Source organism: Macadamia integrifolia, chromosome 13, assembly GCF_013358625.1.
Source record: "Macadamia integrifolia cultivar HAES 741 chromosome 13, SCU_Mint_v3, whole genome shotgun sequence".
In the NCBI taxonomy this organism is placed as follows: Eukaryota; Viridiplantae; Streptophyta; class Magnoliopsida; order Proteales; family Proteaceae; genus Macadamia; species Macadamia integrifolia.
In genome coordinates this window covers 23,292,515-23,318,076 of record NC_056569.1, presented here as the reverse complement: position 1 = coordinate 23,318,076, position 25,562 = coordinate 23,292,515, and the positions used below count along the sequence as shown (strand labels likewise).

Genomic DNA, 25,562 nt, shown 5'->3' with positions numbered 1-25,562 from the left:
GGGGGGGGGGGGGGAGGGGTGGTTATAGGAGTGAATGGGGTTTTATTTGGGCAAGAAGAAAACACTTTCTAACGGTCATATTTTGGCTCTTTCAGTTGATCGGACCATTTGACGGTTGACCGGCTGAACTAGCCCTTGAAAATAGATCTGTTGGAGGGTTTTTGGGACTGTTTGGTCGTGATTCGATAGACCGGATGGGTTTCGATTGACTGGCTGGAGCCGTTTGGAACAAATTCGGTTCAAACAGAATGGGTATGATTCAAACAAACTGTACAAAAAATAGTCATAACTTCTTTGTCCAAACTCTGGTTGAGATGACTCAAGTTGCATTGGACTCACAATTTAATTATATAAAAACTTTGTAGAAGTCATATTCAAATACTGTCATATGAAATGACTAAAATTTTCTTGAACATGAACCTTGCGAAGTTATAACAATTGTCATGACTTATTATAACCAACATGTATCCAAACTTATTTGGATCTTATTTTTTGGTATTTGGGTATCACCTAGAGACGTCCTAGGTTAATGATGATGTACTTATACAAATGCATATGACTGATCATACACTCTAGCGCTTGTGTATGGTGTGTGCACTATTACATTAACCTACATTTAAAAGTGTTCAATTCTTTTTGCAGTTGGTCTTCAAGAGTCTTTATGTTGACTTTGCATGCTTGATGTCTTCAATGTCTTCAATATACTTAAAGCCTTAATACTAAAGATGTAAGCTTAAAACCCTATTTAAGATGTTTGATATGAATACCCTATACTACTCAAGGTTCAAACCATTGTATCAAATAAAAAAGTTGTGATTTGGTATTGTTTCCGCAAATAGGAGAAGAAGAAAAAGTAGAAGAAAGTGTGGGAGGAGGAGGGCTTGCAAGGAAAAAATGTCCGGTTTGGGCTCGATTTAAGTTTGTTGTGATTCTCCAAATTTGTTCTCAAATTAGAAAACAATATTTGCTTTCACAATTTTATCCTCAAAGCACTTGTTGAATCCATTTGATTGAAGAAACATAAAAACAAATCAACAAATCGGAATTATCAAACACAATTCCACTCCTAAAGTTCCATAACAAAAAACATTAGAATCATTCTCGAGAATGTTACCAGCCAAACATTTTGTGCTGTTTCAGCCAAGGGTGTCAATCAGTCGGGCTAGGTTGGTCTCGATCAGGCCTATACCCTTGGAACGTGACCTACCTATTTAAGAAATGAGTCAGTCTCAATCAATCTCATGTCAAGGTCAGTTGGGTTCTGGGCTTTAATCGCGCTAATCAAACTATAATCGGGCCTTAAATGGGAAAATGTACCAATAAAGCTTTAAATGGTCCTTAAACGGTCTTTAATTGTCTTAGATTTAAGATATTTTTATTAAATTATCAACAATTTAGAAAAAATATAACACATAATTACATTCAATAATTGATAAAAATTTTCAATATATACCATATTCTATATTAAAAGAAGAAAATATAAACATATAAATGGTCGGGCTTGTATATGGGCTGGGGCCAGGCAGTGCCGGGCTGGTGGGGAGCTTGTCGGGCTTACCCCTTGCACTGTGTACTATTTGTTTATAAATTGACTGAACCTGAGTCGGACATGATTAATAATCGGTGCAAGCTGGGCTGGTTTTTAAATGGTCAATCTTGATCAATCGAACCAGTTTGGGCTTGGGGATTGATACTCCTAGTTTTAGCTCGATGCAATGCACTTTTTGGTAATTAACCTCTCCACCAAATAGCTACATTTGACTATCCAAAATTACGTACTCTCCTATAGTAAAGGCTGGAAAAGGCCATTTTTTTTTCTAATGAGAAACTGATTTAATTATGGAGCCCACCTATCATTCTTTACCATCTGAGCTATCCCAAGTGATTATAACAAAAAACACATCACCACTAGGCTACTAAGCCAAATGTACTTTTGAGTTCTTTCCCAATCAAATTAACATAACCCCGATGATTCACGAGTAGGATAAGACAATTAATTATGAATCCATGGAATGACTTGAGTTGAGGTTGATTCAATTTATTAATTGCAATGCATTGTTGGTTATCGATTCGATTTGTCACTCACTAAATCAAACAACTTACCAAATTTCTTAACGAATTATTCCGATAACTTACCGACTTTGGGAGTCGAGTATGAGTGAAGTTTGGATCAGCTCCTTATATATCACATATGACGGTAAATCGACACATGTCCTTTCAATAATCGATTATCCATTGAACCAGACTGGCTGAATTCTGTGGCCATGCCATTTGGGCATTAGATGAGCTCATGCATATCCAAGCTCTTCAGCTAGGAGATTTTACGTCTAGAAAGTATCATGCATTTGATTAGCAGTATGACATGTTTTGGATACGTATTTAAAAGGGCTTGGGATAGAGTCACTAGAAATGGTTGAAAAATAGGACACTGAATTGTGATTTTGAGCTTCTCACTTATTTCACTGTACGTAGTCCAGAATATTTTTTGAAATGAAACTAAGAAGAAAAATGAAAACTCTCATAGTGAAGCAATGAAGGCCCATATGAGTAAATCCAATGACATCTTTTTTCCTCTCCCTTCCAAAATTTAGTGTGGGGTGGAAAAACAGAGCAGGGGTTGAGGGGAGGGGGAAGGGCAAGGTGGAGGTGGAGTTGGAGTTGAGGAGATAAGGGTAGGGAAGATGGAGCGTGGGAGCAGATGGGGGTTAGGAAGAGATCAAGGGTGGAGCAAGGTATGGGGGTGGGAATTGTAGACTGGTTTGGGGATGAGGTGGGGGTCACGTAGAAGGGTGAGGGGATGGGTGCTGTATGTTACAGGGGTCGGTGTTGTAGGTGGTGGGGTGGCAGTGTTCTGTGAAGGAGGAAGAGGAGGAGGAGGGTGGGGGTTCAAAAGGAGAAAAACGAGGAAACACTTCCACCCCTAAATAAAAGGGAAAATATGAGAGGGATAGAGAGAGGGTTCCATTGATAATCGGTTATAGAAGGAACACATGTCAGCTAACCATCATATGTGGAGAGTATGTGGAGCTTAGTTGCATGAATTCCTCAGCACTTGGATTGGGATCCTCTCCTGAACGTTGATCGCCCAAGTCTTGTCCATAGCTACCTGGCGGTCGACACGTGTTCAAGCACCGATCCAATAACTGTGCTTCTACCGACCAGAACAAAGATGCCATGCCGAGAGCCATTGGATCCATGCTTGGACACATATCTATCGTCCAGGTAGTTATGGGTCAACTTGGGCAATCAAGGCTCAGGAGAGGAGCCAAATCCCAACAACTTCATGCTAATTAATGCATGGTGGTTACAATACTTCTCCTATACATAATATCAAGCAGTACAGTGAGTATTCTTATTACAATAATGTCAGGGAGAAATCTCTTGCTTATTCTCAAGCTAATTAAAAGCCCAGTTACCACTGTTAATAGGATAGATTGCTACTTTCCTCCAAAGCATCACAAGCTTAACCTTATTGTTACTAGATTCTTCACTTTTTGGGCTTCACAATCAGAATAGGGCATTTAGCATGATGTGCACAATAGTCACTAACACTTCCTAGAAATGCCCTGTAACAAAAATTCAGTCAATCAACACATATATTATATACCAATCTTTCTATGGAAAGGCAGACCTAATAACAAGATTCTACGTCCCTCATTGGAAGCAGAAAAGGCCCATTAATACAAACTATACACATTCAAACAATTTTCATATGGGGAACATGTCTCATATTCTTTGATACTAAGCAAAGTAGTTCCACAAAAGTAGAGAAGGGTCATCTATGAGCAAAATGGAGCAAGCAATATTCCTCAAATAATAAGCCAATGCCATATGATTAGCCTTAATTACTGTTTGACTCCAATTGGAAGGTTGTTCCTATGACAACCCTACTGAATTCATCCAAGGCAGAACTTGTCTTCAAATCCAGAGTTGGGCCCCTCCCAAATAAGCAAAAAACTTTGTTGATTACTTGATTGTGTCGCAAGTTCAAAAAGTAACTCTCTAGTCTAATTTGTCCGAGTCCTCAAGTGGTTGATGTTATCTGCCAAAGTGTTTTTTCAGGTTTTGTTGATCAACAAAAAATGTAAGACCAAGTTTTCCTTCACTATGGGTGCCAAGGAATAGTGGAGGGAATTTTGGACCTCCAACAAATAGAGGGAGGAGGGAGGGAGTAACAATAACCCTAGATTTGTAGGTGTTTCCTTCACCCATCGTAAAAGAAAATTTTCTCCAAAAATTAATGTCTTGATATTTTGAAGTGTCATATCACTTAAGTCGATGCCTCAAAGGATCCTACATTGGCTATATGAGTTGTGTATAGATAAAGCTCATTTTTCCTGTTGGATTAGGTCATTTGATGTGTATTTCTTTTCAATTTAAAATTTGACAGTAATGGTGAGCAAAAGGAAAGAAGATATTGTTGGATTTACTTGTCCATCAATCTCAATTTAAAGAATTTAAATGAAAGTAATTTGTACTATTTAATTATGGGTGTCCTAAGCTTAGATCTTAAATTTGTTCGCAACTAGGGCACAACTTGGCACTGTTCGTATGGTTGTCATATTGAATATCTTAAGAATGTGATTCCTAAACATATTTGTAAGTACTCATATCAAACTATATCTTTTTTTGAGTCTTATATGAATTACTGTCAAGTTGTTTGAGAAACAAGACTCTCTATGATATTTATTTTGGTCGCCAGATCTGAGAGGTCCTTATTATTGTATTTGAAATTTGTGCATTTTGCATGTTAAAGGTTAATGCCTACCGTTCTAGTATATTAGTACACTGGATACACAATATTTACATGCGAATGAAAGAGATGCTCATTATGGAATTTACTTCTCGAATAGGGTAAATATGTGGGGGGAGAGAATTGACTACAGTAGACAAAAAATTTTTTTTTGAAGTCGGTCACAATTTTTGTAAATAATTTAAAGAAGCATTAAAAATATTTTATTTATTAATAATTAACTTTTAAAAGAGTTTTATGATATTTTTATATCCAGTTAATAGTTGATATTCTTTGACTAAGTTGTTTGATAGACTAGGATTTTGATGGGATGTAATTTATTACCCGTAAGCCCGTATGTGATATTGTTAAGTAGAGATACTAAAATGCAGTTAATTCTCACTTAAAGGGGTTTTTAGTTATATGTCACTTGTATCCAACCTACGGAGCAAGAAATGTGTTTTTGTTTTAACCCAATTCATTCAAAAAAAAAAAAAAAAAAAAAATGTCACATACAAGTTCTGTTCCATAAATGTTCAAAAAAAAAAAAAAAGTAGAAGTGACATGGACGAAATTTAGCAGCCAAGTAGCTGCAACCCTTGTGGCGGCCAAAGAAATGGAATCTAACAGGGTATTTTGAAAAATACTATAACCTAGGAGGGTATTTGTAAACCCTAGCTAGGGGGAAGAGAACTATTCCATTTCTTTGGTTGTCAGTAGGGGGTTGCTGCTACTTGACTGCAACCCAGGTAGCAGCCAAATTTTTTCAGCCATACACACTCTAAATGACCATTGAACCAGGATAGGGGGCATTTATTAGTTGTTTGAAGATAGTTAAAGGTCCCAAACATTAAGGGATTTGGCAAACCTGGAAGTTGACTAAGGATTTGAAATATTAAACTCATATTCTTGTTTGTATTTTAGCCATGTTCAAACTTCAGAATGATGTTGTGGATGACTCATTGATATTCTATCCATGTCTTAGGATTAATTACCAAACAATGAAGTAAGGAATCACTAATCAGAAACTAAATATATCTTTCATCTTATCAATCTCTCATTTGTACTTTATGACTAAGTGGAGATTCTATTCAAGCTCAGCGTTCTTAATAGTGAGGGAATAGCTCCTCTTTACTAAACCTTCAAAGTCACAACAAAATTGGTAATGAAAATACATTGAAGTTTAAATGTTTAATAGTTACCTCTTGGTCTTGCTACGGCCTCGGCTGCCAACCACTAAGAGAGTAGGATCAATATGCTCTACAGTCTCACAAATCATTTCCTTGGGTTCTCCATCAAGAATCATAGCTTCAGCTCTTACCTGCACAAGTCTAACAATCATATGAGTACATCATCTAATTAAAACCTTATCGTACAATGTTGTGCACTTTGTAGCCTATTATTGATGGTTTTGCATGGAGATACCAACTGACCCCTCTCTCTCTCTCTCTCTCTCTATATATATATATATATATATATTACACAAACAGTAACACTTTTTTTGGGAGTACTAATCTGTGAAAGATTTTGAATTACCTGCCTCTCCTTGCATAATTTTAATGCACGGGTCATTAATACTGCGGAGTTCTCTTCTTGGGCCTTCCTTACTGAATCCAACACTAAAGGTGTTGTCTTAATAACTGTAAAGGGATAACGGAAGGTTAGAGGTTTAGAGAAGTCAAATAAATAATGCACTTATCCAATATATCTATCAAATATGGAATAGATAATTTGGGAGAGGGTTCTCTAATCAAACGTTATAGAAGAGTGTTATGTATCAATAAGGTGCAACAAAATAGTACCGTACATAAGAGGGCAGCAATGTCATTTCATGCAAGAAAGAAAGAGAGACAAAAATGTGCTAGTGTACCAACCCGGAGCCGATTAGGGTAAAATAATCTTCTTTTCTGATTCCCTTAGAAAACAAACTTCCCTTTGTGTGTGCAAGGTGTTCTTCTCTTGCCTTATATTTACTGAAACTCCCCTACCCTTCCAACCCTTAGAAAAACAACCTCCTATCTCTCCTACTCACCTATTAATCCAAATTACCCCTATGCATCTCCTACTCTCCCTGTCTCATCCCGTAAACTTCCTCACTCAACCTACATCTCCCTTCCCCTACATCTCCTTCCCTACCCTTATCCCTGAATTTACATCTTCCCATTGACCTATACAACTCCGTGCACCTTACTCTTCCTAGTCACCCATCTTTACAAGAGTCTAGATCAAGTCTTTGTACGAAAATAATTTTAATACAATGCCTAATCCACAGATGAAATCTACTCAAACACTCAGCCTGTTGTAAGAAGAGAGAGATTAAATGAATTTTAAGTGTGAATCAAGCACCGTACAAAAATGATTCTCGTATGAGAACCTAATCCAAACTCTACAACTCCCTGTTTAGTTGAAGTGCCTTGAGAAACCCCATAGCCCTTGAAGTCATGACCTCCACAACGTATCCCACCAGCTCATTTTAGGTTCTCGAAATCTGCTGAGAACACAAATCGAAAAAACAATCCGACCTAACGAGCAGAGAGAGAGATTGACTTGGAGCAGTTAACGGAATTCGATTGGTTAACACAGCAATACGTTTCTGGCTGTTCACCTTTCCATTAATTTGAGTTTGAACTTTGAACTTTGAACTCCTCTTCTATGGGTGGGCCACGGTAGTCCAATAATCCTGTTCTATGCTAGTAGAAGGTGCAAAAAACATAATCAAGACAGGCCAAAGTGGACGTATTCAACTATGTTCTTCTCTCTTTCATGGGGGAAAATCTGCTAGGAACACATTCAACTACATTTTTTTTTTTACATACACATTTAAATGGAAAAGTAGTTTGTGGGGGAATGTGACCCCTACATCTAGACACATGGAAAGAAGAGGGGGGAAGAGGAAATGACTGGGTCACCACCATGAAATGGAAAAAGACAGATTTATTGATGCTTCGTTGCGGGCTCCCCATTGACCCTTGCACATGCACAGGAACTGTACTCCTTTTATATTTGTAATTTGATTATAATAATTTTTGTTATTATTTACATGCTATGTGGATTGGAGTGCGGGTGCGGGTGCGGGTTCAGGTACGAGTGGATGGGAAACGAAGGGAGGAGGGAGAGGGAAGATGAAGTTGGCAGAGCAGAGGGCTAAGGATGGAAGTGGGCTACGGAGGGGGTGCTAGCGAGGGGGATGGGATGGGAAAAACCAGAGGTAATTTAGGGATTTTAGATCAAGGAAAAGGCATGACCCACTGTCCAAGATCCACATGCTAATCGGGCACTCTGTCCATCTCTCTTTTCCCCTTTAAAGTGAACCCTGCCCCTCTGTATGATGCCTGTAAATCCCAAGTCCGCATTGATTCGATCGATGGGATCCGACTGTTTTAAGATATGTTCGATCTGCACCAATTATTAAATGTGTTGGGTCTAAACCCAGCTCATTTATAAACAGATAGTACATGGAACAAGGGGTAAGCCCGATGGGCGCCGATTGGCCCGACCTGTTTACAAGCCTAACTTGGCCCTACACGTTCAACCTGACTGTTTATATGTCTATTTTGATTTTTTTGAGATATAATAGTTTATATATTGATATTTTTATCAATTATTGAATATAATTAAGTGTAATATCTTTTTAAAATTGTTGATGATTTAATAAAATAGATTAAAGTATCTTAAATTTAAGAAAATTAAAGACCATTTAAGGCCATCTAAAGCTTTATTGGTCAATTACCCAGTTTAAGGTCCGATTATAATCCGATTAGCTTGATAAGAAAAAGCTCGATTAAAACCCAAAACTCAACCAAGACAGACTCATTCCTTGAATAGTTAAGTCACGGTCCAAGGACATAGACCTTTGAGGCCAAGACTGACCGATTGACACCCCTACCCCTTCCTATGCTTCCATCGATGTTGCTTTACTTGCCGAAAAAGAGGGATTAAAGTTTATTTTAAACACAGTTGGTGAGATTAAACCCACCTTCACCTTCTCCTTCCCCTTCCCCTCTTCTATATATATCCATCTAAATTTTTTTTAAGGTAAAAAGATTTAAATAAGGGTTTGTCTAGTTGTAACCTAGGTAGGTTACAAAAGGCTTGTAACCCACTTCTACTTACCAAAAAGTCTTGTAATGTGAAAGAAATGATTGGTTCAAGGGGATTCAAAAAGTAATTTCATGTGTTTATATTCCCAATAAAAACTTAAAAGTTACTACACAACTTTTTATGACAAAGTGTTTAAAAAATAATAGAAATGGAATTTTATCCTCAAACAGATCCATCATTACGATTTGAAATCTAAAATCTCAATTCCTCGTCACTCTAAAGTCCAACATGGGATTGAAAAAAAAAAAAACTATACTAACTTTGGGTGATTGGGTCTATTGCTTTGAGTAAGGGTGTCCATTTTCAGTCCGAGCGGGTTGGACTAATCAAGAGAAACGTGAAACAAACCTTTATCGATTTGAGTTTTTATCAAATCGGTAAAAAATCAAATTGGACCAAATCAAGCAAATCGAAACCGTAAAAAACCTTATAACAACTTAAAAAAATTACTAAAAGGGAACATATTACCTACAAGAGGCTATTAAGTCAACTCAATAAAAATCAAATCGGTCTGAATTGAAATTGAATTTTGATTTCAGTTTAGTCTAATACTAGATAAAATCTAGATCAAAATGACCAAAATCGGAAATGGATCGAATCAATCACAAAAACCTTATAATCAGACATTCTGAAATAACCTGGATAGGTATTACTATGATCAATTTCGATCGCAATTGATTTATTCAACCAATGATTTTAAACTCGAAATTGAATATCAAAACAATCCCTCTAGTGATTCCAATTCTAAATTGACCATTCTAGAACTGCCAGAGTTGGATAGTTCATGACCAATTCTAATCCAAATCGGCTAATACCAGAATTTTAACTCAAAATCAAAGAGTAAATTGGTCCCTAATGATTCCAGTCTAGATCAGAATCGAATCAGTCACAAAAATGCTAGAATTGACACTAAATTCTAAAAACCAACAACCCAATCCCAAAAATCCTAGATATACCGCTATTCTATAATAATCGGAATTGGGGTTGATCCAAACTAGCCAAATCAACTAGGGATTTTAAACTTAGAATTGGAGATCGAATTGATCATGGTTTCAAGTATTGGTTTGGGATCGATCGTATTGACTGAGACTGATCATTGATCCGGATCATTTCAGGGGTAAAATAGGTAAAAAGTAGTACCTTTTATAAAAATCAGGGGTAAAATAGGCCTATACCCACCAATCCCATCCGATCTGGATTGGTATCGAATCGGCATCGACAGAGACCGATATTGATACCATCCCCTACATCCTTGGAACTAATTCCTATAAATTTTGATCCAAATCGAATCAAAATTGGACCCAAAAAAACCCTAGAATCATTCAAATCTTAAGACCCACGATCTAGTCCTATAAACCTTATAATCGATTTTAAACACGGAATTAGAGATCAAATCAATAGTTGCCAATATCAATCCAAATCCAAATCAAATTGGAATTGACCAGAATCAATCCCAAAACCCTTAGAATCAACCCATAAAATATATTATAATTACAAAATTTCACATGTCATCATTGTAGTAGTACCAAGCCTATGATATTGCTTTACCAAAAAAAAAAAAAAAGCCTACAATATTGCCATTTGTCATATTCTTGAATTTTTCCTTTCTAGAAAACACTAGCATGTTTAATACAATTGATTTCTTTGAAGAGAGAGAGAGAGAGAGAGAGAGAGAGAGAGAGAGAGAGAGAGAGAGAGAGAGATGATTAGAACTATCTTACCGACCTCATCTTTAATGCATAACAATAGAAATTACTGTAATATAATTAATACATGAATTTCTGAAAATAGGTTTTATTTTCTAAACTTCAAAAAACAAAAATGAAGTCCACCAGAAGTTTTAAACCCTAAAACCCAAAAAAGCATTGGACACGCCGAGAAGAAAGAGAGTCTTTACCTAACTCACTGGAGATGATCTCGCCAAACTTTATGCCATAAAAACCAGCTAAGGTAACAGAAAGACTCGTGAGGAGGAAGACGATCAGTTGGGGCGAGGGGTTGTTCGGGTTGTTTGGGAAGAGTGTATTCATTCTCAAAATTATCCCTCATTTTACTGTTTAAATCAAAGTAACGATCCAAAAAGTTGAGGTTGAATTTACTTTTGTTAACCTTAAAAGCAATCATAAAATGAAAAAATAATGGGGACATAGTAATTTACTTTTTTGACTTTAAAAGCAATCACAAAATGACAAAATAATGAAAACATAGTAATTTACTTTTTTGACCTTAAAAGCAATCACAAAATGACAAAATAATGGGGACACAGAAATTTAGGTTACTAAGGGTTTTGTAACCGGGTGGGTTACATTTAGACATACCCTTTAAATAAATATAAAACAAGTGGAGTGATAAAAAATTTCCCCTGAAATAATATTTTGTGTTCCGACCAATGGGCTTCGAATTTGGAGTCACCGTTACTCAATGTTAAGGGTGTCAATTTCAAACCGAATATTGAAACCGAAACCGTGTTCCACATAATAGAATAATTATAATAATAATTATTATTATTGTTATTATTATTAACTCTCCTTTTCCTGTCCGTATTCTTAGTAGAATTTTGCCTGTGAGATAATCCCGGTCAACTCGAAGAGAAACCTGTGTATATGAGAGAGAGAGAGAGAGAGAGAGAGAGAGAGGAATTAACCTGCCGGACCGGCGGGGAAGATATAGTAGTGGAAAGGCTGCTGAACGTGTACGAGGATAACAGTGCCACGTTCTTGATACTGGATCAGCTCAGACTCAGCGGCTACACCTGCACCAGAAGAAGAAGAAGAAGAAGAAGAAGAAGAAGAAGAAGAAGAAGAAGAAGGCAAGAAGAAAAAGAGGTGATCGAGAACCCACTTGAGAGCATGGAAGCTCTCGTCACTCTCGTCGATTGCCACCGTCACCTTCATCTGCTTCTTCTCCACCTCCACCATTGCCTTCTCCTGCTGCTTACTCCCTTCTCCTACCTCTCCTTCACTTGTATAAGTTGTCGTCTCCATCTCTTCCACACTCTCTCTGTCTCTCTCTCCCCAAGTTGCTCTTCTGTTTCTGTGTGCTACAGACTATATAATGAGGTCTCAATGAAGAAATTGATCTTTAATTGTCATTGCTTCACTCAACTTCTCTATACATCAATAGCACAAGACGAGGCGCACATCTCAATCCCAAAAATCCCCTCTATACAACAGTTGTAACTTACAAGCCTCCAAGCGTAAGTAACTGATGACATGGAAGTCAAACTGCGCGCAGCTCGCAAAAATGTGAAATGAAACATGTCGATGGAGAGAGAGAGAGAGAGAGAGAGAGAGGGAAAACAGTTAAGTTACGTAACGTGGCATTCATGCATGAAAAGAGTTTGAAACGTTGTAATTATGTAATGCGTCACTCTGTCGTCCTCATCGTCTTTTTCCATAAGCACTTCAGCTCGACAATCATGGAATGCCGCGTTCTGGGGAAGTTAATTAAAATAGATTCAAGAATTTTTTGTATGCGGATTCACTTATATACTAGAAAAAGAGTTCAGCCTGTCAAGTATGACCATAGTTAGCGACAATGGAAGTGGATGGTATAAGTTTTAAACGGTGATTATTTAAAAATACAGAAATTTATATCCATCTTCCCTTGCGTTTGTTATTATTATGTCCTTTCCTTGGTATTTCATTTATTATATTTAAATTCATCCAATCTAACACCGTTAGGATTTTTGAGAGTCAGTCCATTAAGTCATGCCATATTTTGATTAGTACCGATATTACCCTTCCTTAATATATTTTAATCCTTTTACCCTTTCAACACAAAACCCCATCTTCCATCTCACCACTTCCTTCTTCGGCGACCTGAGTATATGAACCTGTCATCTCTGGTGAACTGCAAAGAAAATATCTCCATTCCGGCGATCGGTAGCTATTGCTCTCTCCCTCTCTCTCTCTCTCTCTCTCTCTCTCTCTCTCTCTCTCTCTAAACCTCCCAAAAATTGGGAATTATGGGTAATGAATCTCCTATTTTGGTGGCCAATTACTTCTACTATTCTTTCCCTCCCATTCTACCTAAATTTTTGCAGCATCTTACCGCTTGGTTCATGTTCGTGTGACTAAGCTTAGGTAGTTCTTATTCTAACATTAAGCAGTATAAATTATAGATGAAGCTGCTTGAATACTGGTTTCTACCTCTATTCCCTCAACCCCTGACCTAGTTTCCTAGTAACCTAACTCTAGTGCAATTTTGTCTGCTTGACTACATGTTCTTCTTGATTACATTTCTGCTATTGACAACATTCCGGTCATCAAACTTTACTGATCTCTGTCCGATAAAGCAATTAAGCATTAGGGATTCGCATTGTTTGAACATATCCTCTACCTCTCATTCGAACCCTAAGAACAACAGTGTTCGACGAGATTCTAGAAGAAAATTTTCAACAGTTGCTGCCGTCAACGTCCTCGGTCTTTCCTCTGGTGTGCAAGCAGTGGTTGAGCCTCCACCGCAACCTCAAATCTTCCCTCTCTCTGCTTCCCCTTTATGAGACCTTCTTCTCTCTCTGTCTTCTTCTCTTTCCTATGTTGTTACCGTTGTCTTTCTTCCCTCACTATTGTCGTCATTCCACTTGACAAGTTCACTCCTCTCTTTTCCATCTCCTCCGATGCTACTAAGGGTTGTGAGAACACCTCCTCTTTTTTGCGGTTGCTTCCAATTGCCACCATCTATGCCATATCCGATTCTTGGCAGGCCCCATCTCCCCTTCTTCCCTCTATCTTTCTTCCTCCTATGAGCACCTTTCCTCCCTCAGTCTCTCCTCTTTCTACCAGAAGGGGGTCCCAACACACTTAAATGATGACTCACCAGCCGCCATGCATATGGATCGGGAACGGAGACATCAAAGAAGGGGGCAGAGGGCTAGGGTTTTAAAATTAGTCCTTTGTTTCATTTTTTTGATTGAGAATGACTAAAAGGGTAATTATGACTTTTCTATTTGAAAACTAAAAAGCCTCTAACGGTGTTAGGTTGGGTGGGTTTAAATGTAATTAATGGGGGGAGGACATAATAAAGGGAAACGTGAGGGGAGGTGGATGTAAATTTCCTTAAAAATAATATGTTACAATGCCATCCCCTGGAGAATAAATTTTTAGCACCCAAATCGATTGAAGGAAAAAACCTAACTCACTATTCACTTCATAACGGGTCATGCGAGTTAGTCCCATTAAGTAGGAGAAGAAGAACGTTGGAGAAGAAGATCCTCGGTGCTTTTCATATCGACGGCTGCAACCCCCTTCCTGTGACGGCGTCTATGGCGGCAGCGAACCCCCTCCAGTGATTATAGGTATGTTATCCTGCCTCCTCTTCTCATTTAACCCCTTTCTTGATCATTCCCAATTCGATTTCACCACAACCCTAACTCATGATTCACTTCTAACAGGTAATCCTCAATGATGAAACCATTGGTTTTAGTAGTGTAATCCACTGGGTAACCCAGATCATTCAACTCCAGAAAAGATGTATCATCTTCTTAAAGCTTCGGATCGAGAATATATTTAGTATCCATGGTAATATGGAAATGAAGTCCATTTGTATTCAAATCTAATGGAGAACTAAGATCTTGCAAACCATTATAAATTGCATAGCCCTCCAAATGAGCACTTTCATCAACATTAGATTGATCCAAGTTCTACAGGTAAATCCAATAAAAAAATGCTGATTAATTCAGTAAGAAGTTATTCTTTTAAAGTTCAGGGAACAACAAAGAACATATCTTTGTTTGCAACTCAAGGCTTTGGACCCCCATCATCGCCACCAATAGCAGCAGCTGAATTTAGGTCCGATGCGGTTGTGCTTTGCCCGAAGCTCCCCGCTTGAAAACTACGTGGATGGTAGCAACAGTGAGGCCGAAGGAGGTTTCGAGGATTTCCTCCAGCCTCATTCGTCTAGTCTTGAGGCAGAGAGCATGTTTGCAAAGTTCAAAGCAAGTCAGAAGGGTTTCTCCTGGTCGCCATGAGGTTGCCGCTCATTGCCGTCCATCACCAATGTCGTTGCCCGCTGCTTTGAACGATCGCCGATAGAGAAGAGGGTGAATAGAGGGGTATTTTTGGTATAATATAATAAGGGTGTTTTACTCATAAGGGCCAAAGTGTAATTTCACAGCATCACTTAATAGAGACTAACAGCAGGGGTCCGAGTCTAATTTGGTGAAAGAAAAGGGGTGTCCCTCTAATATTGGCATTCTCCAGGGGGTGGCATTGTAAATTACCCAAACAAAATGAACAATATGGATTTTAAATGTATAGATTAATTATAAAAAAAAAACTGAAAAACTTGGAGTATATTCATATAAATTGAGGAATTACGACATCAAAACTTGCATCTAATGTGCACTAAAGAATACAACAAGTGTATCAGAATCGTTTGGGAGATCCGTGAGGGTGTGCAAACTTTAGTCCCAAATCAAGGTTGTTGGGCTAGTTGGTAGCCTTTAACCTCCTTAACATGGTACAACATGTTTTAAAGCATTGGGGTCCATGGGTCAAAGAGAACAATATTGTGGCAAAGATTAATGGGGCCTGGGCATTACATCTAATGTTAAAAACAATTATAAAAAAAAAAAAAAAATTGGAACAACTAACATTCAGCATTGAAGCATATATTCTATAGCTCATTCTAAGTTCCAAGACATATATTCCAATATCAATTCTTAATTCATATACTATAATAAAAGAACATGTCCAAAGTCCAGTTGAGAAATAATGTGGCTTGGCTAGGAAGTTTTCATTGTTGTCGACATAGTCAACACTCTCTTGAAGTGATGTATGTTCAGTTGGAGTTGTGGAGTCATCACTCCAGAAAAAAGATTTCAGCAGATACAACAGTTTGTAGCTCAATTTTAGAGACTGTGCATAGAACTTGTATTGAAGATGATATCACGAGAAATGTAGCCCTTCGGGTATTGAGTCATCTATTAGGGGTATGATGTCTTGTATCCTGTAACTTGCAAAAATGGGATTATTCCGAAGAGTCGTTAAGAGGCGAAAGATCTCAAGGTTGATTACATTTCAGATGTGTATATTGAATTCCATAAAGCTGGGCACATGGTGGAGCATAGTCATTTTTTGTCTTGCACTCCATTAGTAATTGATGAGGTGGATGTCTTAGGCTTCAAAGTTATTCCATTAGATGAAAAGATTAAGCATGTCGTGTGGGAGTCGGTCCTTGACAACTCGTCAGCCCAGATGGTTTTTTTGGTGCATTTTCTTAAAAGTGTTGGGACATTGTGGAGCTGGACTTTTGTAAGGTGGCAAGGTAATTTTTTATATCTGGTGTGATGCTAAATGATGTTATTAATTATTTCATTTCCTTAATATCGAAGGTGGAAGGAGCAATATCACTTGATAAGTTTCGCCGCATAAGTATGGGGAATTTTTGATGTGATACAATTAAGAAGATTTTGGCTCTTAGGATCTCTACTTTGCTTCCTAGGCTTATTTTTTGAAGAGTACGAGCATTTTAGAAGGGAAAGGTGACTTCTTTGACGATTAACATGACTTATGAGTTTTTTTTTTTAGGGGGCTAAAGGTCAGCAAAATGGATTTAAAAGAATTAAAGAATACAAGGTTAATATGCAGACATATGAAGACTTCAACTTAATTATTTCAATCCTCCACCTTCGGCAGTGCCATAAGCAGTGGAATGAATTAATTCCAATTACCAATGAATCTATATCTTGGACACTGCAAAAAATCCCAATTTAACACCCACGTGTTAAGATAATAATATATTATATATTAATAATTTATGTTATTAGTTATTACTTATCAGCAAGGGGGGCGGTTTATTTTATAGAGAACCACGTTTAAAGGAGGTGGTGGCAGGTTTCATTATAAATGTCACACCCCACTCCCAGCAGTCCCAACTTACCATTAAGAATATCGGCGATGTGATTAAGACATGTACCTGTCTTACAAACCTACTAGGATCTCTAATAGCAGTACCTTAACATTTTCACAATCTCACATCACAAACCAGTATAAGCAGCGGAATCAGAGTATAGTAGCGAAATTTATAAATAAAATGGAGAAACATCTAATGGTTATATAATAGCAATAACCGAGTTATTCTGTTATATTCATCCTTGACATATACTATAATCTCAAGAAAATATACAATCCACAACTATATCCAAAAATATCACAATATGATGTACAATCTCACGGTGCAGGGTAAGCACAGTGGTCGCAAGCACAGTCCTGATCGTGCTCCTCCGTTTCTGGCATCCACCAGTCACTCACACCGTACTCCAACCCAGAAGATACTGGATCACCCGCCATTGGCACCACCGTACTTGCATCATCATCTAAAAAGGGGTGTGTACGTGGGGTGAGCTTTCCAACTTGCTCAGTGAGGGGTGGGGCAAGCACATCTAAGCAAGATAATAGCAATAATAATTTATGATATATAATTACAAAAATTATACACATAGTCCATCATGCTCGTGATGCAGTTCATTTGTTTATTATCTACCTAACAATACAAACTAAGTCTGGTAAATGCTACTATGACGCATTAGGCTGTATCCCTCGTCTCAGAAATGACATCGACTACGTAGTGATACAAACCCTAGCCGTGATTAGAAGCCTGCCGATCCTCGTATGTGTCCATGGTTCACCCAGCAAACCCCTGATAACCCCCTCCTAGCAGTCATGGCACCGGTAACACATCGGCCACGCCGAATAGGTTCCCGCCTTTGGGAGTGGCACTTCGGAAAGGCTCATCAAACATACAACAATGGTTTATCCACACCTCAATGCCTGTTGGCAAGGATGCGTAGCATAGGAAGTGATACCTAACCACATATACTATATGCCTTCATAATGATACAGTTAGTATGGATTACACGATACCAGAGAGACCTCGGCCACAAAGTGTAACCCATCTCCAAATATAGTCCTGGGTACACTATACCGAGAGACCTTGGCCTCAAAGTGAAACCCAAGACCGTTCACCTAATCTAGCATGCAATAGCAGTTGAATATAGACTACACAACACTGGCAAGACCTCGGCCACAAAGCGTATCCATTTCCAAATGCAGTCCTGGGGTACACAATACCAGCGAGACCTTGGCCACAAAGTGTAACCCGTGACTACAACTAACTCTAATGCACATAATCAATGTATGAATGCAATATACATACGGTAACCATGGTACCGTTACCACCTCGGCATGCCAAATTCTTGAAATAACCTAGAGGGGGGGTGAATAGGTTATACTAGTGGAATTTGACTCTTTTCGATAAATAGGTCACAAGTGTGACAACAAGTTAAAATAATGCGGAGAAAATAAAACAAGAACAACCACAACACAAGATTTATAGTGGTTCGACTCAATTCGAGTCTAGTTCACTCCTTACAAGAATCCTCTTGTAAGGTATTCCACTAATTCTCCCTTTCAGTACAGTAGGTAGGGAAGAAAATCTTTACAATACTTTTCACGGGTAAGAGTATCCTTACAAATCTCCTTTCCAGGCAGAGAGACGCCTTTACAATCTCTTTTAGAGGTAGGGTGAGACCTTTCTCTTTTTAGGATAAGAGAATCCTTACAATCCTAAGTACAGTCTAGAATTATAAAAACAGAAATTAATAAGAGATAGTAGAATAAGAGGAATACCTCAAGTGTGGTGCAAATGATGAGAATGAATAATAAATGATGAATAATGCACCTTTTGTAAAGTCTTCTCTTACGGCTTTGACTTGCACAGGAGAGAGTAGAGGACTTTGATTGAGACTTGAGCCTCTTGTTGGAATTTATGTAATAGAATAACTCAAGTAAAAATAAACTTCTTGAATGCTTGCAATAATGCTTTTAAAGCTCTTTCTTAATTAATATTTAATTAAGCGTGGTTTGGGTATTTATAGGTGAACTTAGTGAAGCATTTTAGGTAGGAAATCAGGCTCTAACAGACATATTCTGGAACTACCGATCGACCGCCATCGGTAGCCGATCGATCGCTAAGAGCTGTTGAAGGCAAAATATAGCCGTTGGGGCACTTCCAGGCATCCACCAATCGATCGGGACTTTCAGCCGGTCGATCGCCTATGGTCTCAGACAGTTCCGATCGATCGGGGCTTCCAACCGGTCCACCGCCAACATGACATGCTCTGTTTTGATAGAATGCTGTCATACTAATCAGTCATCAGTGTTTTGATCATAACCTTTCGGTCCGACTTTAGAATGATCTGAGATCAGTTGCGTTGGAATCACAACTCAATTTCCTACAACTTCTATGAAGGATTCATCTCCTGATACTAATTTTAAGATTTCATAAAATACCCTTGAGTCAGGTTAATGTGTGTTCCACACCACTTAGAGACTTTTCATACTTGGTCAAGGCATGCTCTATGGTCATTGTAGTATGATGCAATGTACATGCATGAGGTGAGTGCATATAAGTATGTGGAAATTACAAATTACATTAAAATAACTAATCTATCCTAGTGGTTTTCTTCTTCACTTGAACCTTCCATTTTTTGGCCCTTCATCTTCTTTCCTTCTTGTTTGCTATTTCATGTCTTTAAGCTTCATATCTTGATTCGACCTTCTAAGTGTTTCTTCAAACTAATCACACTTTATCAAACCAAGTTAAAGATGTATGTTTGTTTGTTAACACCAAAACATGGCAAGGAGTGTGGACATTTTTCCCAACAATCTCTCCCTTTTTGGTGATGACAAACAAACATAGACAATGAAACCAAATACAAGAAATAATTTGACTATCTCTGTGTAAAGATCAATAGGATAATGTAATTCAGAGCCAGAAAGTAAACAAGGATAGATAAAGTCATTTCCATAAACAATTAAAGATAGATACTGTCATACTATCATTGTTATTGTCAGAAGTAAATATTCTCCCCCTTTTGTCAATAACAGAAAGGTAATCAAAACTACACAAAAATACTCCCCCTGAGTATGTGCCACATAGAAAAGTATCATAAGTTCAACTTTGCATAAATGTCAAAAGTATATAATAATAAACAACTGAAACAAACATGAAGTTTCAAGAAGAAAAATAATTCCTAATCTGCTGCATCCTCATCCTCCATGTCCGCCTCGTCATCGTCTTCTTCGTCATCCTCATCGTCCTTGTCGTTGCGTAGGAGCTTGAGAATCTCATTCTGCTTTCTTTCCATTTTTTCCAACTAGGCAAGGATGATGTTTCCAACTTTCTGAATATTAGCAACAGTTGCATAGGCTGATGTCTCATCACTGCCTGGTTGCTGTGGCTGGCTGGGTCCAGCAGCAGTCTTTTTGGAATTTGTGGGCTGCTGGGGAAGAAGATGCATTTTGTGAATGGTGGAAAGATTGATCTCTTGAGGAAATGGGTCAAATGATTCACCAGAAAAATCTACTTGAAAGTGGTCCATGATTTGGCAAATCATCCTTCCATAGGGTAGATTTCCCTTTTGAAGTCTATCACCATGGGTAATCATGGTTTTGAGCAGAATGTAAGGAAGGTTGATAGGTACAGTTTTGCAAACACAGTAGGTAAGATAAGCACGAAATGGGGAAACTTCATCTCTATGACCACTCTTTGGGAGGATGTAGTAGGAGATGATGAGATTTACAATCCTCCATATATTAGTGAGTTCCTTAGCCTTAATTTTGTGTGTATTAGCATATTCCTTCATAATGCTAGAATACACACAGTCAACATCCATGAATTGTTCTATGTAGGTCTTGGGTTGGTAGTATTTGAGGTCCCCTATCACAGAAATGTCTAGGATTTCTCCTAAAATCAGGATGTCTATATCTATAGGAACACCCTTAACATAGGAATGAATCAGAAGGTTGTCACCTTCACCAGAAAAAGTAAGATTACAAAAGAACATTTTGACAAGATGGGGATAACAGTGAGAGTCAAGTTTGAGAATGTTGCCCTATCCCAAAGCATCAAACAGGTCTTTGACGTCATACCTGGACAAAGAGTCGGTATTGATGGTCCTACCTTGCTCTATGTTGCGAGAGATGTAGAGATCCCATGATTCTTGAGCAATGGAGGAGGAGAACCATGTATCTTTGTCAGAGGCCTTCCTTTTTCCCTTCTGAGCTACGGTTTTCTTGCCTCTATGTGGGCGGTGAGAGTCCATGATGATTAGAGGTGTAAGAAGGAAAGAGATGCAAGGGTTTTGGGAGATGAATAGGAATGGATCTCGAGAGATCTAGAGTAGAAGGAAGTTCTAAGCTAGGGTTTTGGGAGATGAAGAGTCGAAATGGGGTTTTAGGCCAAATAGGAATTCAAAGTTAGAAAAAAAAATGGGTTAAAAAGTCGATTTTAAAGAGTCCAGAATCGAATTTTCGGCAGCTCCGGTAGACCGGTTATATGGTGGCGGTCGGCCGGTAACCCTTTCGGTTAGAGGCGGTCGACCGGCAAACTATTCGATCAGTGCCGGTCGACCGGTATATTGGGGCGGTCGACCGGTAGAGTCCAAGAAGTTTTAGAACCTAGAAAAATTATGGCTGTGGAAAGGATTTTTCAAGTCCGGGCTTTTGGAAAAGAATTTTCAAGAAGGAATGTTTATTCATTCAGCCAAACGGGTTGCAAATGCCAAGCACCTTCCTTAGGAAACTAAAACGCTCTTCACCAAGAGGTTTAGTAAATATATCTGCGAGTTGTTTATCAGTCTCAATGAATTCTAGAGAGACATCGCCATTTTGAATGGTGTCTCGTAGAAAGTGGTGTCGAATATCAATGTGGTTTGCCCTTGAGTGTAAAATGGGATTTTTACTCAAGTTTATGGCACTGGTGTTATCACACATGATTGGGCAAGATTCGAAATTCACTCCAAAGTCCTAGAGAGTTTGCTTCATCCAAAGGATTTGAGCACAACATCTACCAGCTGCAACATATTCAGCTTCTGTGGTAGATAAAGCAACGGAGTTTTGTTTCTTGCTAAACTAAGAGACAATACAAGAGCCAAGAAAGTGACAAGTACCACTGGTACTTTTTCTGTCAATATGGCAACCTGCGAAGTCAGCATTTGAAAAGCTGACCAAGTCAAGGGGTTGGTTTTTAGGGTACTATAACGCAACATCACAAGTGCTTTTTAGATATTTAAAAATTCTTTTTACAGCAGTGAGATGAGATTTCTTGGGATCAGCTTGAAACCGAGCACATGCGCATACATAGATTCTTCAACCATTAATGATTTTTTATTAAAAACTCTATATGCCCTATTGTTGAGTGAGTATCCTAAGAATATTCCTTCATCAGATTTTGCATCAAATTTTCCAAGATAATTTTTTGTGTTTAATATGAAACATTTACATCCAAAGACTCTAAAGTAGTCTACTTTTGGTATTTTACCAAAGTATAGTTCATAAGGTGTTTTATAAAGTAAAGGTCTAAGAATTATCCTATTTAGTACATAACATGCTGTATTTACAGCTTCAGCCCAAAAATACTTAGGCAAAGAAAACTCATTAAGCATAGTCCTTGCTGTTTCTTGTAATGACCTGTTTTTCCTTTCAACTACTCCATTAGATTGAGGCGTTCTAGGAGCGGAGAAGTTATGGTCAATACCATACTTGTTGCAGTATAAGTCAAATTGACTTATATTGTCAAATTCTCCTCCATGGTCACTCCTCACAGAGGTTATAGTATACCCTTTCTGATTTTGCAATCTGTTACATAGAGTTGCAAATTCATCGAAGGCATCATTTTTATTTTTCAGAAAAACAGTCCAAGTGTATCTAGAGTAGTCATCAACAATTACAAAGGTGTAATTTTTACCACTCATACTAGATATATTGATAGGTCCAAATAAGTCTAAGTGAAGTAATTCCAATGGTCTAGAGGAAGAGACAATATTCTTCGACTTGTGGGAGACCTTGGTTTGTTTGCCTTTTTGACAGGCATCACAAAAACTTGATGCTATGGTTTGAATCAACTTGACATTTATATGTCCCAGTCTTCTATGCCATAATGAAGACTCACTATGGCTAGAAACCAAGCATGCATTTAAGGAACTTACTTCGTCAAGTATACAAACATAAATATTGTTTTTCCTAGACCCTTTTAGTATTAGATTATCATTTGCATCTTTGATGCAACAATGGGAGACATTGAATTCTACTTTGTATCCAATGCTACATAATTGACTTACACTTAGGAGATTATAGTTCAAATTTTTCACAAAGTAAACGTTCGAGATTGAAATACCTCCAAGTTTTATTTTTCCAATACCAGCAATCTTTCCTTTGCTGTCATCTCCAAAGGAGACCCATCCTCCATCGTAGTCCCGTAAGCTTGAGAATAGGTTCTTGTTGGATGTCATGTGTTTGGAGCATCCACTGTCGATGACGCATTCAGCTTCCACCTTATTCTTCAAGCAAACCTATAACAGAAATTTAATCGTACATTGGTCCCCATAATCTCATGGGTCCATCGTTGTTAGTGTCAAACTTTCCGACTGGAACCCAAATGGTTTGTACTTTTTGGGTCTTTGGTTCTACCTTTGGAATGGCCTTAGGTTTCTTTGAGTCCTCTGCTTTTCATAAGATCCATTTGATCTTTGAGGAGTATAGTATCTATAGAGTCCTTGGTTTTGGTATTTCCCTTGTGGTCTATAAGTCTCCCTAGGATAGTTCTTGTACCCTTGGAATTGTCTTTGGGGCCTCTCAATAGAGTATTCTCTTTGAGGTTGGGATTTTCTATACCTAGGCCTATATTGCCTTCTTAGGGGTGTGTAGTAGTAGGCATGGCTAACTCTTGATCTCTCAGTTTGAGAGTTGGGTTTCTTCTTTTTCTTGGAGTGACACTGGTTTATGGAGTGTCCTGTCTTTTTACAAAAACTACATTTAATGTAAGAGGTGGATGGTTGGTTTCTTTGATCACCCCTTCTTAGATTCCCATTTCTAGATGGATTTTGTCCATTATAACCCAGTCCTTCTCTTTCATTTGGACCCTTCCTTTGAGAACCAAGAAGATTGTCAAGGTTCTCTTGCCCCTGGGTAAAGGTGCAGAGGGTGGAGTTCAACTTGAAGTTTTCTTCCTCCAGTTCACTTACCTTTGAGGTTAGTGCCTCCACTCTCTTATTTAGTGTTTCAACCTCTTTTTCAAGTTTATTTTTATCAAACTCTAATTTTATACTTTCTTCATATAAGGCCTCGAAGGCTTTTTGAAGTTCCTCATTAGAGTCCCTTACTAAAAGTTTAGGTTGAATTTCACATACCTCTTGTTCTTCATCTCCGATGGCCATCAAGGTGAGGTTGGTGACTTCTTCTCCAAATTCACTTTTCTCCTCTTCATCACTTGAGTCCCATGTAGCTGCATAAGCCTTTCTTTTTTATTTATTTGGGCATTCAGTTCTGAAGTGTCCAAGCTTTCTGCACTCAAAACAAACCATGTCTTTAGAAGGGATTTCCTTGGGTTTAATTTTTGTTTTACCTTTTTCCCCATAGGATTTGTCACCGTAGGATTTGTTCTTGTGTTGAAATCTTCCTTTCTTTTTAAGGAATTTGTTGAATTTCCTCGTGATGAGTGAAATTTCCTTTTTCATGTCGAATTCTTCATCTTCTTCATCACTTACTTCTTCGATAGGTTGAGTTGATTTTAGAGCTATGGTTCTCCTTTTCTCAGAATTTGGTTTGTCGGCGTTCAGCTCTACTTCATGCGTTTGTAGAGATCCAAGCAAGTAGTCCAAGGAGATTTTCGTCAAATCTTTGGCTTCTTCTATTGCTGTTTTCTTGGGTCTCCAAGCTGCAGGTAAGGCTCTTAAGATTTTTCTGACTTTTTCAGCGTTAGTATAAGTCTTGCCTAAACCTTTAAGATTATTCACAATATCAGTAAATCTAGTAAACATAGAAATTACCGACTCATTTTCTTTCATAGAGAAGGATTCGTAATCAGAAACGAGTTGGTCTACTTTTCTTTCTTTTACCTATGTTGTACCTTCGTGTGTGACAAAAAGCATATCCCAAATTTCTTTAGCCGTGTCACATGCAATGACTCGGTTGAACTCTTGTTCATTGAGAGCACATTAAAGGAACGTGATAGCGCAGAAGTTGTACTGGATGAGAACGATGTCTTCAGCCATCCATTCCCCTTCATCCTTTGGTACTGTCTTTCCATCAACTACTTTGGTGATGGTGTATGGTCCATTCTCTATGGCTCTCCATACAAGAATGTTGTGACCACACACAAAATTCTTGAATTTGCACTTCCAGAAATAAAAGTTCTCTCCATTAAAGTAAGGGGGTCTCGAGGCGTTCATGCCTTCTGGTGGTCCTTGAAATGTGGTCATGGTCTTTGACTCACTTTTAAGACGATATAGTCTTAAATAAATTGAGCTCCCGCTCTGATACCAATTGAAATAACCTAAAGGGGGGGTGAATAGGTTATACTAGTGGAATTTGACTCTTTTCGATAAATAGGTCACAAGTGTAACAAGAAGTTAAAATAATGCAGAGAAAATAAAACAAGAACAACCACAACACAAGATTTATAGTAGTTCGACTCAATTCGAGTCTAGTCCACTCCCTACAAAAATCCTCTTGTAAGGTATTCCACTAGTTTTCCCTTTCAGTACAGTAGGTAGGGAAGAAAACCTTTACAATCTTTTTCACGGATAAGAGTATCCTTACAAATCTCCTTTCCAGGCAGAGAGATGCCTTTACAATCTCTTTTAGAGGTAGAGAGAGACCTTTCTCTTTTTAGGATAAGAGAATCCTTACAATCCTAAGTACAGTCTAGAATTGTAAAAACAGAA

The 25,562-nt window shown here is 38.1% G+C and overlaps 1 protein-coding gene across 1 annotated transcript; it reads right to left on the bottom strand.

Moving 5' to 3' along the window:
* Positions 1-3,298: 3,298 nt before the first annotated feature.
* LOC122060131 (universal stress protein PHOS34-like) lies at positions 3,299-11,981 on the bottom strand. Its single transcript, XM_042623311.1, has 4 exons — positions 11,478-11,981; positions 6,269-6,372; positions 5,935-6,053; positions 3,299-3,566 (listed from the first exon to the last, which is right to left on the bottom strand). Exons 1-4 carry the CDS (start codon positions 11,815-11,817, stop codon positions 3,488-3,490), a joined length of 642 nt encoding a protein of 213 aa, XP_042479245.1. The 5' UTR covers positions 11,818-11,981; the 3' UTR covers positions 3,299-3,487.
* Positions 11,982-25,562: the final 13,581 nt, after the last annotated feature.